The 14,897-nt window shown below is 44.7% G+C and overlaps 2 protein-coding genes across 2 annotated transcripts in view; one reads left to right on the plus strand and one right to left on the minus strand.

Annotated features, from left to right (window-relative positions):
* Nucleotides 1-676: 676 nt before the first annotated feature.
* Nucleotides 677-1,705, minus strand: LOC143216217 (calmodulin-like protein 4). Its single transcript, XM_076439081.1, has 5 exons — nt 1,576-1,705; nt 1,412-1,442; nt 1,193-1,324; nt 942-1,124; nt 677-872 (listed from the first exon to the last, which is right to left on the minus strand). Exons 1-5 carry the CDS (start codon nt 1,576-1,578, stop codon nt 772-774), a joined length of 450 nt encoding a protein of 149 aa, XP_076295196.1. The 5' UTR covers nt 1,579-1,705; the 3' UTR covers nt 677-771.
* Nucleotides 1,706-2,848: 1,143 nt separating this feature from the next.
* LOC143216192 (disintegrin and metalloproteinase domain-containing protein 10) overlaps nt 2,849-14,897 on the plus strand; it is a 77,492-nt gene continuing 65,443 nt past the window's right edge. Inside the window, exons 1-2 of the mRNA XM_076439032.1 lie at nt 2,849-3,582; nt 13,680-14,406. Of these exons, the coding sequence (XP_076295147.1) occupies nt 14,076-14,406 (331 nt within the window). The 5' untranslated portion in view covers nt 2,849-3,582; nt 13,680-14,075. The remainder of the gene's footprint in view (nt 3,583-13,679; nt 14,407-14,897) is intronic.

The following is a 14,897-nucleotide window of genomic DNA, read 5'->3' on the forward strand; positions in this document are numbered from 1 at the left end:
GAATTAACGCGTTATCGACGGAGCTGGACCGCTGGCTACTTACACCTGATAGGGAATGATCACCTAGAAAATTATAAAACTTTGGGAATAGAAATACTGTTTAATTTCACCATAAGATTTATTCTATTCCTTATAGTTACAAAGTACGATCGACAAAGTTTCATAATTTTCTGAATTTCTTATTAGGAGATCCTCCCTCCTGAATGAGAATATACATAGAAACAATAATACAACAATTATCAATGAAATGCAACGACAGAATAGCTAGACACATCCTTGCGTCAACTGTAACATATGACAATACTCGTCGTCTCCGTCGATAGGGTGTTGAGGTCTGTCTCTCTTCCTTTTTTATATGGCAAAAGGCGAACGAGGTACATTCTGTAAATACACACGCATCGAAAGAAAGTATGGAAGAGCGAGAGCTGTTGTCATACTTTTATTTAATACTAGGCTTACGGGACGCGTTCTAATATTTCCAGTTTACGATTATTGAGATTGTAAAGATGCATCCATGAGGAATTATTCAACTATTTTATTTCCTCGAATAAATATATTCCCGTTATTTTTATGAAATATTGTACTTTTAGTGCTCCGTAAACCTAGTGTTAGTCCATTGGGTGTAAGTGTTCTAGGGGTGAAATGTATGGTCTAATAACGAACTCCCTTCTCTGTGTTAATCTTAAGGATAATGTACCTTTACTATAAATATTTGTTATAAATACATGTGTGGGTATATTATAAAAACTTTGAGTGGTTTAGAGAAATATTTTAGTAGTAGTCAGGTACAGGTGCACAGGCTATCTTCACAAAGTCCTCGTATTTTACTTGTCCATTTAGTGAGACATTAGCTTCCCGAAAGATTTGTTCCACTGTAAAATACTTGTATTAGTTGTTAAGTTCAATTGTTTTGAATTGTTTTTTTTAATATTATGTGCGACCTTCTTTGTTGCTCAGTTGTTCACCCCAATGAAGCAGCATGTGGGCCAGCTGCCGGGCAGGTATGGTACCATTTCTAGACTTGTCCGCAGCTTGAAAGGCCTGTATCACTTCCTTCGGAAGATCCTCTGCTCTAGTCTGTAGATGCATGACCTCCAAGAAATCAGCGAACGACATCTTGCCACCTAGAAACCTTGCTTTAGTTGCCTCCCTCCATTGTAAGTCCTTCTAATTAATTTATGATAATTCATACCCTTGTCTTTTAAATATTTATTTAACTCTGCTATGGTAGGACTCAGTCCCAAGGACCTCATGATGATAGTGAGTTCATCCAAGGTTCTTATATGGCCGTTTCTTGCAAATAAATAAAAGCACTCTCTGAATTCTGTGTGCAGAAAGGAGTATATATTAATGATAAAATAATTTATAGAATTTTTATATAATTCTGGCTTGGATTGTAACACGAACGAACCGTCTATGTCTTCTTCGCGGAAATAACGAGCCTAAAATAATAATGATTTCAATTATAATTTGTTATGTATATATATTTGTTATGTATAATATTTGATCATTTTATATAAATGTGTAGATATTGTAGTGTAGTAATCAGCGTTTAAATAAGTGGAGCATAATTACCATAATTAATTGTTTATTACAGAACACTTATACAAGTTATAGCTTCGCTTTCTACCTGTTGTTTACGTGTCAGGTAACATTACCTCAGGTGAAGATAGGTGTGCATGGTCGACTGACCCAACTGCACCTGGTTTTCTGTTGTCGTACGGAGGCGACATCTTTCTGCGTATTCTGCTATTCTTTTGCCAGAAGAATCGGTTATCACCTGTGGTTCAGCAGACTTTAATTAATTTTTTAAACATGTCAAAATCGATTTTATTCTAGTTTTTCAAGTTAAATGGTATCTTTTGTATGTTGTGAACCGGAAGTCCTCCGGGACCACATTTAATTACGGTCCATTAATCTTCATTCAGAGTTTTCAACAGGCCGTAAATATTAATTTTACAATTGAATCGAATTTTAAAACACCGCTACATTTAAATTTGATGTGTGGTTCCAGTTATTCCGACATTTCGAAGCCCGTTCCATTTGTTTCTTCAGCATCTGTGAACCGGAAGTAGGTACGCAACAACTCCTCTCGTTAAGCAAAACAACAAATCGAATAAATTGTATATTCAATGAAAATAGTTCATTTGAGTTGAACAAATTGTATCAGTTAATTCTAAAGGGTCGAATATATTACAGAAACGTCGTTATAATCATCAAGGATTCTTACCACGAACACAACATCATTTTCCATTCCCGAAGTGCCTCTACATAAAAGAAAAAAATCTTTCCGCCACAAAGACACTGAATCATCACTGTGAAACAAAGAAGAAGGAGAAAAAGAGCTATACATAACAGAAAAAACGATTACAACGTAGTATCGTTAAGGAAACATTTGCATGAACAACTTTTTATATCCGCGTCTATTCTGACCCAAGCTTTTCGAATTATCGCTTAAAAAGGCAGCAAGGTCCTGAAAGGTCTCACAATCCTCTGAACTAGCCTCTTACTCAAGCAGAATGTCTAAAAAGGTCAAGACCATAAAAAATCCGCCTCGAAAAATAGGCGATCAAGGTTGTAAAACGAATCGGGGTGCCGCAAATCGTTCGGCACCCGGCTCCACGCGTTCTGGGGTAGAAATGCACCGCCCCATGAGGCATGGCTCACCGTGTTCATCCCCTCTGTAGAGGGGGATGGTCAGAGGGGCTGGCAGAAACGGCGGAGGTTGATCGCGGTCCCTTCGATCGCCCTTCCGCTTCGGGAGAAGCGCACCTTTCCTTCGACCGACGGCTAAGGTCAAGTTACACGTGTAGGTGGGGGTCTCGAGCAAGCGTGGGTGGTAGGGTGCGAGCCAGGGTTGATGGTGGTGGAACATGTTATGGTATTGGAGAACGTCGGTGCGCGTCGCGTCGCGGGGAAAGGACTCCTACATTGAATAAAGACAGCGTTATCAGGGGTAGCGGTGAGAGTGAGATAGAGCGAGATAGGACGAGGGAGAGAGATGAGGAGAGAGTTGATAAAAGGGAGAGAGAGAGGGAGAGGGTGCAGCGCACAGCTGGGTCGAAGGCGAGACTGGTAGGGGAAGTCGTTGTCCTCGGAGAGCGTTGGTTCGGCGCGAGTCACGAGTGATCCCGTCAGTGCGACGCGGAACGCGTTCTTGCTCGGGTTGATGCTCGTTGGGTCACCTCGGACCCATCCTGGTCTCCCCGTCTCTCTTTTTCTAATCTGTCTATTTCTCTCTGTCACCCTCTCTTTCGCTTCCTCTGACTAAAGGCAAGAGTTATTCGTTTTTCCTCGGTCTCTATCTCCCTTTGATCACGATTTGTCGAGGAGAGCGAGACAACCACGTTGTGCGCCAGGACCGCGTACATAGTAGGGTGTTTGATTGTGTGTTTGAGTGCCTCGTCGGACTCGCGCGGATCTCTGTGTGCGTGATCAGGATGCGTAGCAGTTAGTGTTGGTGCGACAGAATGCGGTACAACGACCGCATAAATGAGTAATCGAGCGAGAACCGGTCGGAAGGACGAGGATCCCGGCGGAAAGGACGCCAGCCCGTCGCAGGACTCCAGCCGCTGTGCATAGGTAGGTGTCAGATAGTACGCGAGAGCCAGCGAGCACGCGCAATATTCTACGTGCTCTCCCTCTGTATTTCTCTCTCTTTCTTTCATTCTCTTTCTCACTTTCGCGCAATGGTTTTCTCTCCTTTCAGTTTTATTTTCTTTCTCCCTCTCTTTCCTTCTCTTTCTTCGTTTCTGTCCCTCGTCCGCGGTACCGAGCACCAACTTACGCTAGCTTCCTCTTTTTTATTCCTCTCTTTGACTTTCTGTTTTTTCTGTTCTCTTTACTTTGGTATCTGTCTCCCGTTCATCAACTTACGCTAGCCTCCTCCGTTTTACTATTCTGCTCACTCTCTCCTTCTCTTTAACTTTTTGTTCTCTTGCTTGTCTCGGTTCTCTCCGCACTGTTGGCTCTCTCTTCTCTCACTCTCTCCCTCTTGGTCCCCGTCTCTGGTTCGCGGGACCAACTCACGCTAGCTTCTTCTTTTCCCGTGTTTTTCTCTCTCTCCGTTTCTCTCTCTCCAGTGTACCTCTCCCGTCCTTCTTCACCTCGAGAGAGATGTCTCTCTTTCTCTGTGGTTCCTGCGTCCCTCGCACACATTCTCCCGTGCATATACCTGTCGAAGGCAATGGTAAGTCGCCCGAGAACCATGCCAGATTTCTCTCTTTCTCTTCTGCTCTCTCTTTCTCTTTTTATCTTTCTCTCCGCCTCTCCCTTTCTATCTGACTGTCTCTACGGCCTGGCGGCTTAGGGTACGTTTACACTGACGCGATTATTGTCGGTTCGCTTGGAATCGTGACACGTTGACTTTTCGGTGACGGAATCTTATGGGTTTCGTAAAGTGGTTATCTCTTTTCACATTCAGTTCTCTGTAAGAATACAAATTGGAGAACTCACGCCTTTCTCAGCTCTTGAAAAGGGATTTGTTACGTTAAATTGATTATAGGAATCTTGGAAAAACCGCGGCACATTGTTCTTTTCATTTGTGCTCGGGGCGAGCACAGTGGAATGGTAACTTCACTGTGTACAAGCTTCCGATTGTTTTATCAAGATTCAGTGCTCCAAGCAGTTTTCGATGCCATCGGCAACTACAGCTTTTGTAGCTTTCGAAGCTCTTGAAAATCGAAAGCTTCCGGGTTTATTTGGTTCGTTTAGTTTCGATTTCGTTTCGGATAGACATAGTATCGGTTCAGTAACTCGCGCGGAGAGCACAGTATGAACGTCTTCACATAGATCATTGTCCACAAGAGTATAGACAGATCAATTTATAGTGTATCAATCTATGTTCTCTCCGATATTTACGATCCGCGCGAAACGTATGACATTAAATACAAGCGTTATGGCGTCGTAAACATATTTTATTTCGGAGCGCCCTCGATGTCATACAGACATTATAGCATAATTAAATTCTTAGACAGAAGAGACTATCAACCGAACAATTGAAGTATCAATTTAAAATGGAAATCCAGTGAAAAATGAGCTAGGTTTACCCTCGCGCCTGATTCTCAACGTTCTATAACTCGGGACTTAAAGTTAAAGTTTGTTGTACTCCAAGAGCGGAAGGATGCTCCAAACGTTCGAGCGGAGGCGTGCAGCGTATTATAATTCTTACGTAACGAGACACCGTTACACCGCGTCCTGTTACACAACCATAAACATTGCTCCCGACGTTAAACTTTCCTTAGAGTCGGGAACCGGTGTAAACGCACCCTTATCGTCCGATGTACCGTGGTTAGACGCCAACAACGTTTCCACAGAGTGCGTTCAGCCAGAACTCGCTTTCTGCCTTACACCTGTTACTTTGTATGGTTCATTTTTATGTCACCTGGGTGCATGCGAAATGACTGTTCGTTTCCATTCGACCGGGGAGGGAAAACGACCACCCCTTTTCACGCACGATGGTCATTTCTTTTTTCTGCAACCCCTTCTTCACTGCCGCGACACCCTTCCGCCATAAGAAATCCCGTAAACAAAGGGAACGGTCTTTGAATACAATGCACTTTCTGTTGCTCTTTCATTCGATCCTGCACTGTTTCAATTTATTTTTTTGTGTCCCATCCATTCTTCTACCACTAGACTTGTTGATCTATATGGAAAATAAAAATCGTGCAAGTTTGCCTGACCAACGCACACAGAATGGCCATTTTATTTGGAAAAATAGAATAGATATAACATTCATATATTCTTCTCTGGGAATGTTTACTGTACCGTATGGTGGTGGGCTAAATCGGCATTCTAGTAAATACTAATTACGGTTTAATGGCAATGCTGTTAATTAATTCTGATCACATCATAAATCACTATACAGGGTGTCTCTGCTGAAGGAGGCCACCTAAATACATATATCTGCTTCATTTTTAATGGCACAAAAAAAAATATTTATGGCATAATTTAAATATTATCGGAGGAGGAATATCATAGAAGAACAATTTCTTTCGTCCGGTTATTTTTTCATAGTTTTTTCAAGGTCATCGTTATTTTTTTTATCGGGGAAAACATCTCTTTTTATTCTATCTTGTAGGGTAGGGGCTGAAAAAATATATTTGAATATGCTTCAGTCATTAACAAGGTGGAATAAAAAAAAAGTTTTCCCGATAAAAAATAACGACGACCTTGAAAAAACTATGTTTAAATAACCGGAAAAAAATTGTTCTTCTATGATATTCCTGCTTCGATACCATTTACAGTAAAGAGCATAACTGATTCCACACACTTTATATCAGAATAACTTTTATATGAATGGACCAAACGACTTCAATTTCTCTGTAAGGCTAGAAGAATTAGTTTTGCAAATGACGTTTAATAAACAAGTTTTTTGAAAAAATGCATTTGGTTGGAATTTTGAAGAACAGTACTAAAAATTGATTTTTACAACTTTTTTAGCTGGCCCAATAACGAAAATTTGAAAGATGTGTTTGGTCAACTCGTATAAATTATTTACGCTCTGAAAATTTCATTGAAATTGGTTAATTGGTTTAAGAGTTATAAACGATTAAAAGTTGTGAAAGGTATAAAATCTTGAAAAATTGCAATTTTTACCACTTCCGATCGTTTATAACTCGTGAACCAATTAACTAATTTCAATGAATATTTCAGAGCGTATATAATTTATACCAGTTGACCAGACACATCTTTTGAATTTTCGTTATTGGCCCAGCTAAAAAAGTTGTAGAAATCAATTTTCACTATTGTTTTACTATTAAACTAATTCTTCTAGCCTTACAGAGAAATTGAAGGCGTTTAGTCCATTCATATAAAAGTTATTCCGATTTAAAGTGTGTGGAATCAGTTATGCCCCTTACTGTATAAATTATGCCATAAATATTCTTTTTGTGCCCTTAAAAATAAAGGAGATATTTAGGTGGCCTCCTTCAGCTGAGACACACTGTAGAACTAAAAGAACTAAGCTGACCTTAATATTGTTACGTTCTGTTTATTCTATAAATCTATTAGGTACTAATAAACCTTGAACACACACATTTCACAGAAATAATTAATAATGAAGAAATTAGATCAACTTGATTAGTACTTCTACCGCGTCATTGCATTTTCTTCCACCTAGAATGGCCATTCGGAATACTGTGCAACGCCGGCAATTTTGTATATCGGATAAAAATCGGCGGTCCGGGCATCGACAACGCATTAAACAGAGAGACATGAATTTTGTCCAGCTTCTTGCGATTCCGACCGGACACAAGCGCTGTCGGCAATTACACGGTTCCGGCGGAAAGTTCATCGTCTGATAACGCTAATGAGTCTTGAAGCTGCTTCTTGAGGCCGCCGCGGAGAGTTCCTTAAGGCCGCAGCTTCTGACAGAGAGAAAGAGAGAGAGAGAGAGAACAGCGCCGTAGAGCACCGAGGCAGTTATTTTTTTTATTATAATGTAACTTTCACGCAGATAAGCATCCTTATGCAACGCTCGTTACACGCGCTCCGACCCGATATCCGACCGCTCGCGTTTAACGCTCGCTTTTCCCGTTAAACGACAATTAAACTCTCGCTCCCAACTTTCGCAATTTCCCACACAGATAACCGTCGCGATCCCTTTGACTCTCGCTCTGCCCTCTGTCTCTCTTCCCTCTCGGCTCTCCCGTTTCTTGCCGCGAGAATCCTCTTTTCTCCCGTTTCTTCGCTCCCTCGGGAACCCTTCAACCCTTTCGCCGAGGGAGTCGAAGTCGTTACGCCCCAAACGTGTTTTAACATTCGATTATACTTTCCAGCCACCCGGTACACATTTTCGGCTGTATATTAGTTTAATTGTTGGAAGCCTGTAGGCTCTTCACAAGACGTTGTTTAATTTGTAAGATAAGGAAGAGGGAACAATTACATGAACTTAATCGGTTTTTAAAATGATTGTGACATTTTTATCACGGGAAGATTCACAGTCTCGTCATAACGCTTCTGTCAAAAAATATTTAGAATCTTATATGTATCTGTCAGATGAACCTCCGGAGGGTTGAAATAAATATTCGCGTTTCTAATCGAGCCGGTAGTAACGTGCAGCTCACAACACGGCTCGTGCGGTCTACAATTAAAATATATTGGCGTTGTTTGCGCACTTATCAGAGTGTGTTAAGAATTTCCCCGCGTAGTTTCCCGGTGGCCTTTCGACCGCGAACGGTATGAAATATTTGGTAGCGAGGCAGTCGGCTCTCGGCTCGCGTTGGTTCGTGTCGCGTCGCGCCGCGCATCCTGCTCGTCGCTCCATTGTTCTTTGACGCGGAGGCGTGCACCGCGGGCCTCGGGAAAAGAGGACACGGAGAGGCGTATCGCCGCGGTTCTACGTGGGACGATTATCATTCGTGGATTGTCGGCCGTCTCGCGCAACACAATTTCTCAAATTGCCGACGGAAAGACGTGTCGCCTCGCCTCGCCTCGTCTCCATTCGAATTTTATCGCTCACGATTCCGCGAACACGAGACGCAACGCCGACGAATAAAAAGCAATTCCTTCGGAACATTACGATCGCACGGTAGGCTGGGCTTGCGCCGAGATTCGAGGAGAAACGGAAAGCCGTTTGGCCCGCGCCGGTTACACGGTCATCTGGTTTCCTTCCCTGCTTCCTGTTTGTTTCCTTGATCGCGGCCTAATTGCGGCCTCGCAGTCGCCGATCCGTGCACCATAACCACCCTCTCGATCATCCCGATGATTCGAGTTATTCGTTGAAACTGGTTATGTTCTTAATTTCCGGCTTTATGATTTTTTTTAAAGACATTTCTGCTCATGCAAATTTCGTGGGGATACACCACGGGACGTACGATACTTCCAGCTGAACGGACACATTTTTGTCGGTTTTACTAGCGCGGAGTTTACCCCGGCAATTCCCGGAGTTGCTAGAGCCGACCTTTCCATTTCGCGCTTAATGTTTCTCGCTCTAGTCTTGGATGCACTCGGCAAAACGGCCGACGCTATTCTCGAAACGCTTACCTCCCTCGATAACTGTCGCGACGGAGACCCGGCCCGTGCAATTAAGCGGGTATTACTGTAATTAGATAAAAACAGGAAGGACGAAGCTGCTCTATTCGGTGCAATGGTTTCGGATTACGTTTTTTTTTTAAAGCATTCGGACCATTTGACGTACGGATACAGCGAATCGAATTGTTTTCAGGAGTTGCCGTATCTGCATAGAGAAAAGCGTTCGTGCGCGAGCATCAACGTTCTAATTGCTATTCTTCTAACAATTATGTTTAATTGACGCGAAGTTCTTGACCGTTGAATTTCGTCGACTCGGAGGTTCGCTTTAATTAGCTGTAAAAACGTAGCATAAAAATGCTAGTACAGTTCCGGTGGCCACTGTGGCCGGACGACTGCAGATGCATCTGCAATTCCAAGGAGGTCCGGGTACAAAATAGAAAATTATCTTCTTCGCGAAGAATATCAATGGGAGGGACACGGATAAAAAGTTGCAAAAGGAATTTTCTTTACGCGGTCTTTCTCCGTGTTCTTTACGGGAACATGGGAATTGCTTTTCCAGATTTAAGAATGAATATTCGCATTAATGTTCTCGCTGTGGCAAATTTTTCTAGAATTTTCGAACTCTCCCGAAGAATAATATTATTTGAATACATTTTGATTAATTATCTATCGATCTTCGAGGTGTCTTTTCTGTAGTGTATAGAGTATTGCAGAAAATTTTCCGCGGCGCTTTCGCTCGTTCCCATCGTCTAGAATGATAAACACGCTAACGCGTCGACACGAATTCTTCCCTGGGATCGCATGCAACACACATCGATACCGTTACCGGCTGTTCGATATAGCCTCCCGCGGTCACGAGACAGTCGACCCGGTTTTTCCCATGGAATCGGTTAATTTAGCAGCTCCGACCGCGCGGAACGGGGCTCCGTCCAGAAAGAGGAGAATCGGCCGCCGAGTGTTTCGAATAATGAGAAACGTTTCCCTGCGCCGCGCCGCGGCTCGGATTAATTCTGCTCCGTGGAAAATTAACTTCTCTGTCCGCGAGCGCGGAGAAGAGGAGGCAAAAAAAGTCGCAATCAGCCGGGAATACTCTTGCGTTATTATCGCTCGAGGTGCCGTTGCGTTGGTCGTTTAGAACGATACAGCTAATAACATTCGATTGACACGTCGTGTGCGATCGCGTAATCGTCTGTAGAACGAATCAAATCCCTTCGAAGGAAATATCAAACAGTCTAATTTGCGAATGACGCTCGAGAATGTCCAACAGCGCTGCAAAACGTCACATTTTTGGATTAATGTCCAAATGATAGAATAATTTATACACTTTCTGTGGTACAACAGTGAACTACTTAACGTTGAACGAAAAATTACGAAATCTCGCGCGAGGCGTACATATCGATGAACGTTGTAGAAAATTTGTAGTATTGACGTAAGAGTTAAACTGCTCCGAAACGAGGCTGTGGATCACCGTGTCGGGTACAACGGGTTGATTTTCGCTTTTTTCCGTCGGCATGCTGCACTGTCGCCATTCAGCGCCGGCCGTGTAACCGAAACGAGCAATTTGCAACCCTTTCCTCTCCATTCCGCTCCGTTCCGCTTCGATCCTCCTCTGTGCCCGTACAATTTTTCGAAATATTCGAGCGATGGACACTCGTGCGGTCGGACCGGCGAAAAATCGGCGAGATCCCGCGCGAAATCCACGAGAGCCTTCTAACTATGATATTGCCTCACCCGTCCGTGCCGTGCCAATCGAAAGTGTCTTTTAGCGTCGCTAGCCTAAACGAACGTTAACCGCTGTTGGGCAACGCGGTTGGATTCTTTTTGTTCGACTATCTCTTTGAAACGACGGGACAATTCTCCTGCACTCGACATGTTCTACATATCTTGCGAGTTTTCGCAATGTAACTGTGATCGAAATCATTTTTATTGTGCGCGAAGTGCTTGTGCTTAATTTTAGTTTGCTGAAAATGGGAGATGCAATTATACTCGTCCATATCTGTTAACGAATTTTTACATTAATGCAAGAAGCTGGAAGGTTGGCAGAGTATTCTTAGAGTCATTCTTCAACGTCTCGATTTTTATGTCGTTCGAAAAATTACTTTGACTTCAGAGAATTTTGTTAGCTTTCACTGAAAAATTATCAAAGTTGAAAGTAGTGCGTCTTGAAATATCAATTTTGTAGAAGCAGTGATGGAGGAGAACGATCCTGCTAGTTTTGTTGACCAGTTGGTGACCAGGAAGAAATTTCGATCGCGTCCGACCGGTGTGCATTTTTGCGGGTATCGAGATTTGCGAAGTCGTCTGTGCGACCGCGAGGATTTTCCTCTGGTAGACGAGGCGGAAAATCGTCTCCGGTCGATAACCGAACCGGCCGAAAAAGGGAAGAAACAGTATGAACGCGAATAAATAGGAAAAACTAGGCGGTGGAACCGCGGTCGGGGACTCAAGGGCCGGAGAGCTGCTCCGCGAGGCTCCTGCAGCTGGCATCCGAGGTCAATTAGGGAATATGGAAGCAGAAAAGCCGCAGAACCGGATCTCCATTCGCTGTTTGCTATTTCGACTGACTGGAATTCCGAGAGAGCTCACGGATTCGTCGGCCATGCTACGTGATCCGCTCGGGAAACAAGCCGAAGCCGCAGAAAACGCGGAAAGGCACCTCTCTCTCTCACTCTCTCTCTCTCTTCACTCGTAGGATCATCATGATTATAATCATGATGATGATCATCATCCTCATGATGATGATAATGGTGATGACGATGATCGCGGACCCGTGCTCGGACAATTTTCCGTTGAGCTGAACCGTTACGTGCATCTACCTACGACGCGACGTCGCTGTGTGTGCACTTCACTGCAGAAATCGTCGCGAATTTCTCCTCGAAACTGTTCTTCACCCGCGGACACCGTGTGTTTAACTTCTTGACTGCGTTACACGATTTTTAAAGTGACCCTACGGACCCTGCCGAGGAGAACAGTATTTTTGTAATAACATTACAAATGTTCAAACTCGTGTAATTAATTTTTATGGCGAGCGAGGCGTCATTAGTGCAGCCATTGGTTGCTCTTTACTTCACCGGACTCAAAATTTGTGCTTTTCTCCTATCAATTATGATGTATTTGGTATGTAATCCAGTAGATTTGTACCCGGGGCGGCTGCAGATCGAGGTTTCGATCCTGTAGGATCAATCGTTCAGGAGGTATGATTGCTTAAAGTTGAGCAATCTGCAGTATTTTGGACACGTAAGGGCGCCGCCATATTAGTTTGTAGTGACGATTGCGAGCCGCTTACCGAGCAGAACCGCCGGTCCTTGCCCCCTCCGACCTAATCATAATCAACTAGGTAAGCGGCGCGCGACCGTCACTATCAATATGGCGGCGCCCTTGCCTGTCAAAAACAGTGCAGATTGCTCAACTTTAAGCAAGCATAGCTCCTAAACGATAGATCCTATAGCATCGAAACTTCGATCTGTGCAGCCGCCCCGGGTACAAATATACTGGATTACATACCAAATTCATCGTAATTTATAGGAGTATTAAGTCCGGTAAAGTAAAGTTTACCCCAGCTATTTTATTTGAAACTGTTCGAGCGATCTTCTTCCTTCAACGCACAATTTACTTATTTTTAAAGTATTCAGATATTTTAGATTATCATGGATCGAGAATAAAAATTTGCAATTAGCCTGAAACATTTTTATTTCGCACGAACACCTGCAGACTAGTTAAACGCGAAGGCTTAAGAGAAACAGACATTCTCGGTGACGCCTCTTTCAGCCTGTTAAAAAAATTTATAGCGATTCTAACCGGCGAAATTCCGATTCAGGAGTACAGCGAGGCCTCGATATCGGTTTTCGGCGGAAGTTTACCCGCCGTACCAGAACGTTCGGCGTGTCACGGCGTCATTACGCTTTCACGGGTATCGCCCTGTGTGTCCTCCGCGTTCTTGCTGCTCTCTAGCTCCTCTCTCTTTCTCTCTTTTCTATTTGTTTTTTTTTTACCGACAATTCGCCGGATCCGCGGAAACGGTTTTAACGACCCGGCCCGTTGTTGCCAGAACGTTTGTCGCTGTTTAACCCTCCGCGCCGCGTTTCGCGCTGCGACGCGCGCCAATGAAAAATTCGAGACAAAGCTTGCAGCGCTCACCGGCCCCCCGAGCTACAAAATACTGCATTCGGGGACGAGCCCATGCACCGGGTGGCCGGTGAATCCGCGGGACGATCGTGGAACGAGCACACACCGGCTAGGCTCGATGAATCCCGTAACACAATGGCGGGGGAGCCGATGCCGCCGCGACTTTTTTCGACGCGACGAGCAGGATTTTGCGCGTTTATGGCACATAGATTGTTTTTTCCTTGATTATTCTACCGTTATGCGGATTTGATGGATTTACCGCTGGACTTTGTGTGCGCTCGCGACAGACATTAGTAGGCTGACAGAAGGAAAAGCAGTGGGTTGTTGCACATGAAATGTCTGATTCTTCACAGCAATATTAACATAATTTCTGTCAGTAACAAATAATACGACGACTAACATATTACATCAACCTATCGATCCCAGCATCGTATCAATCTACAAGCTCACAACTGGGTCCTTTTCACAGATTGCTCCTCGGAGACCATTTCCGAACTCCCATCATCCAAAAGCCCGGGGGAACCGGCAAAGAAGGGGGGCGACCCATTTGTAAATTAATCCAGGCCCGTTCTTGCTTTCAGGAGTCGGTGGTAGTCGTCATCGAAGAAGAAGGAGAAGAAGCAGAAGAAGAAGAAGAAGTTAGGGCGTGGGGAACGGGTCGCAGGAGAATCGATCGTGGAGGACGAAGAAGAGGTGGCCGATCGTCGAAGGTGAGGCGGCCAGCCAGAGAGTAGGACCGGGTGAAAGAAAAAAAGGCTGCGGCGGTGGGGTAGGGTCGAAAGGTTGAGCGACCTACGGAGGAGAAAGAAGAGAAAGAGAGGACGTGGCGGAACCGTGTTCCCTGGAGGAGGTGGAAGAGGAGGAGGAGGAGGAAGAGGTGGAGGTGGAGAGCAGAGGAGAAGAAGGAGAGGAGGGAGGGATCGAGGGAGGAGAGAGGAGGAGAGAGGAAGAGAGATGAGCCTGGCGGGTGACTCGCAATGCGCGGTGGTCGGCTGTACGACGAAAGGCAGATAGCGCCATTAGTTGTTGCTGGGCCGGAGGACCTCGCGCCGATGCCTACTACGGCCCTGGCCATCGGTGAAGAAGGGGAAGGGGAGGAGGAGGAGGGCGAGAGGAGGAGAAGAGCTCGGAGCCGGAGCCGGAGCCGAAGCAGACTGGCTCCGGGGGCCACGAGAATGCCCCGCTCCAACGGACGATCGTCGTCTTCTTCTTTTTTGCTCCCAAAGACCCTGATGATCTTCCTGACGCTGGGCTGCCTCTCGATCGCCGCCCATGCCTCACCTCTCCATCCCGCGCCACCTCACACAGGTGAGTCATCCCCGAGATTTCGCAGGTATTCACTGGGATTCCCACGTAAACCGAACGGCACCGTTATCTCTCGCTTGGTCGACGAGGTTCATTAACGATCTCTTCCCGGTCTGACGAAACTACTCGTGGCGGATCTTTCACGGAGACCTTGAGGCGAGGCCTCGACGACGACGCGTGAGGTTGTTGACTTAGCGATTTCAGTCGGAACTTCCTTTCGCTGGAATTGCCGATTGTGGGCACTGTTGGTTCGGTGCTCATAAGCAAACCGCAGATTTCTAGACGGAATTCATTATTTTTTTCCATGTAGAATCGCCTTTTCGGTTATACCACAATTTACTGTTGTTCAAAATCGTTGAGAATAAATTGAAAAGGAAAACCAGCTGTTGTTAGGTACCGCCGAGGGAAAAATGATAGATCAAGGGATCAAAGCGCGGCCCACAGGATCGTTCGCCCTTATTTGCTTAGAAAATCGATTTTCATATACCGACGAC

Source organism: Lasioglossum baleicum, chromosome 15, assembly GCF_051020765.1.
Source record: "Lasioglossum baleicum chromosome 15, iyLasBale1, whole genome shotgun sequence".
Lineage (NCBI taxonomy): Eukaryota > Metazoa > Arthropoda > Insecta > Hymenoptera > Halictidae > Lasioglossum > Lasioglossum baleicum.

Excerpts from the sequence above, each read along its gene's own strand:
- LOC143216217 (XM_076439081.1), bottom strand. Across the intron at positions 1,325-1,411 it reads CCGCGAAGAAGACATAGACG|AATTCAGAGAGTGCTTTTAT; the intron begins GTTCGTTCGTGT and ends TTCTGCACACAG. Across the intron at positions 1,125-1,192 it reads TAAATATTTAAAAGACAAGG|GTGGCAAGATGTCGTTCGCT; the intron begins GTATGAATTATC and ends CAAGGTTTCTAG.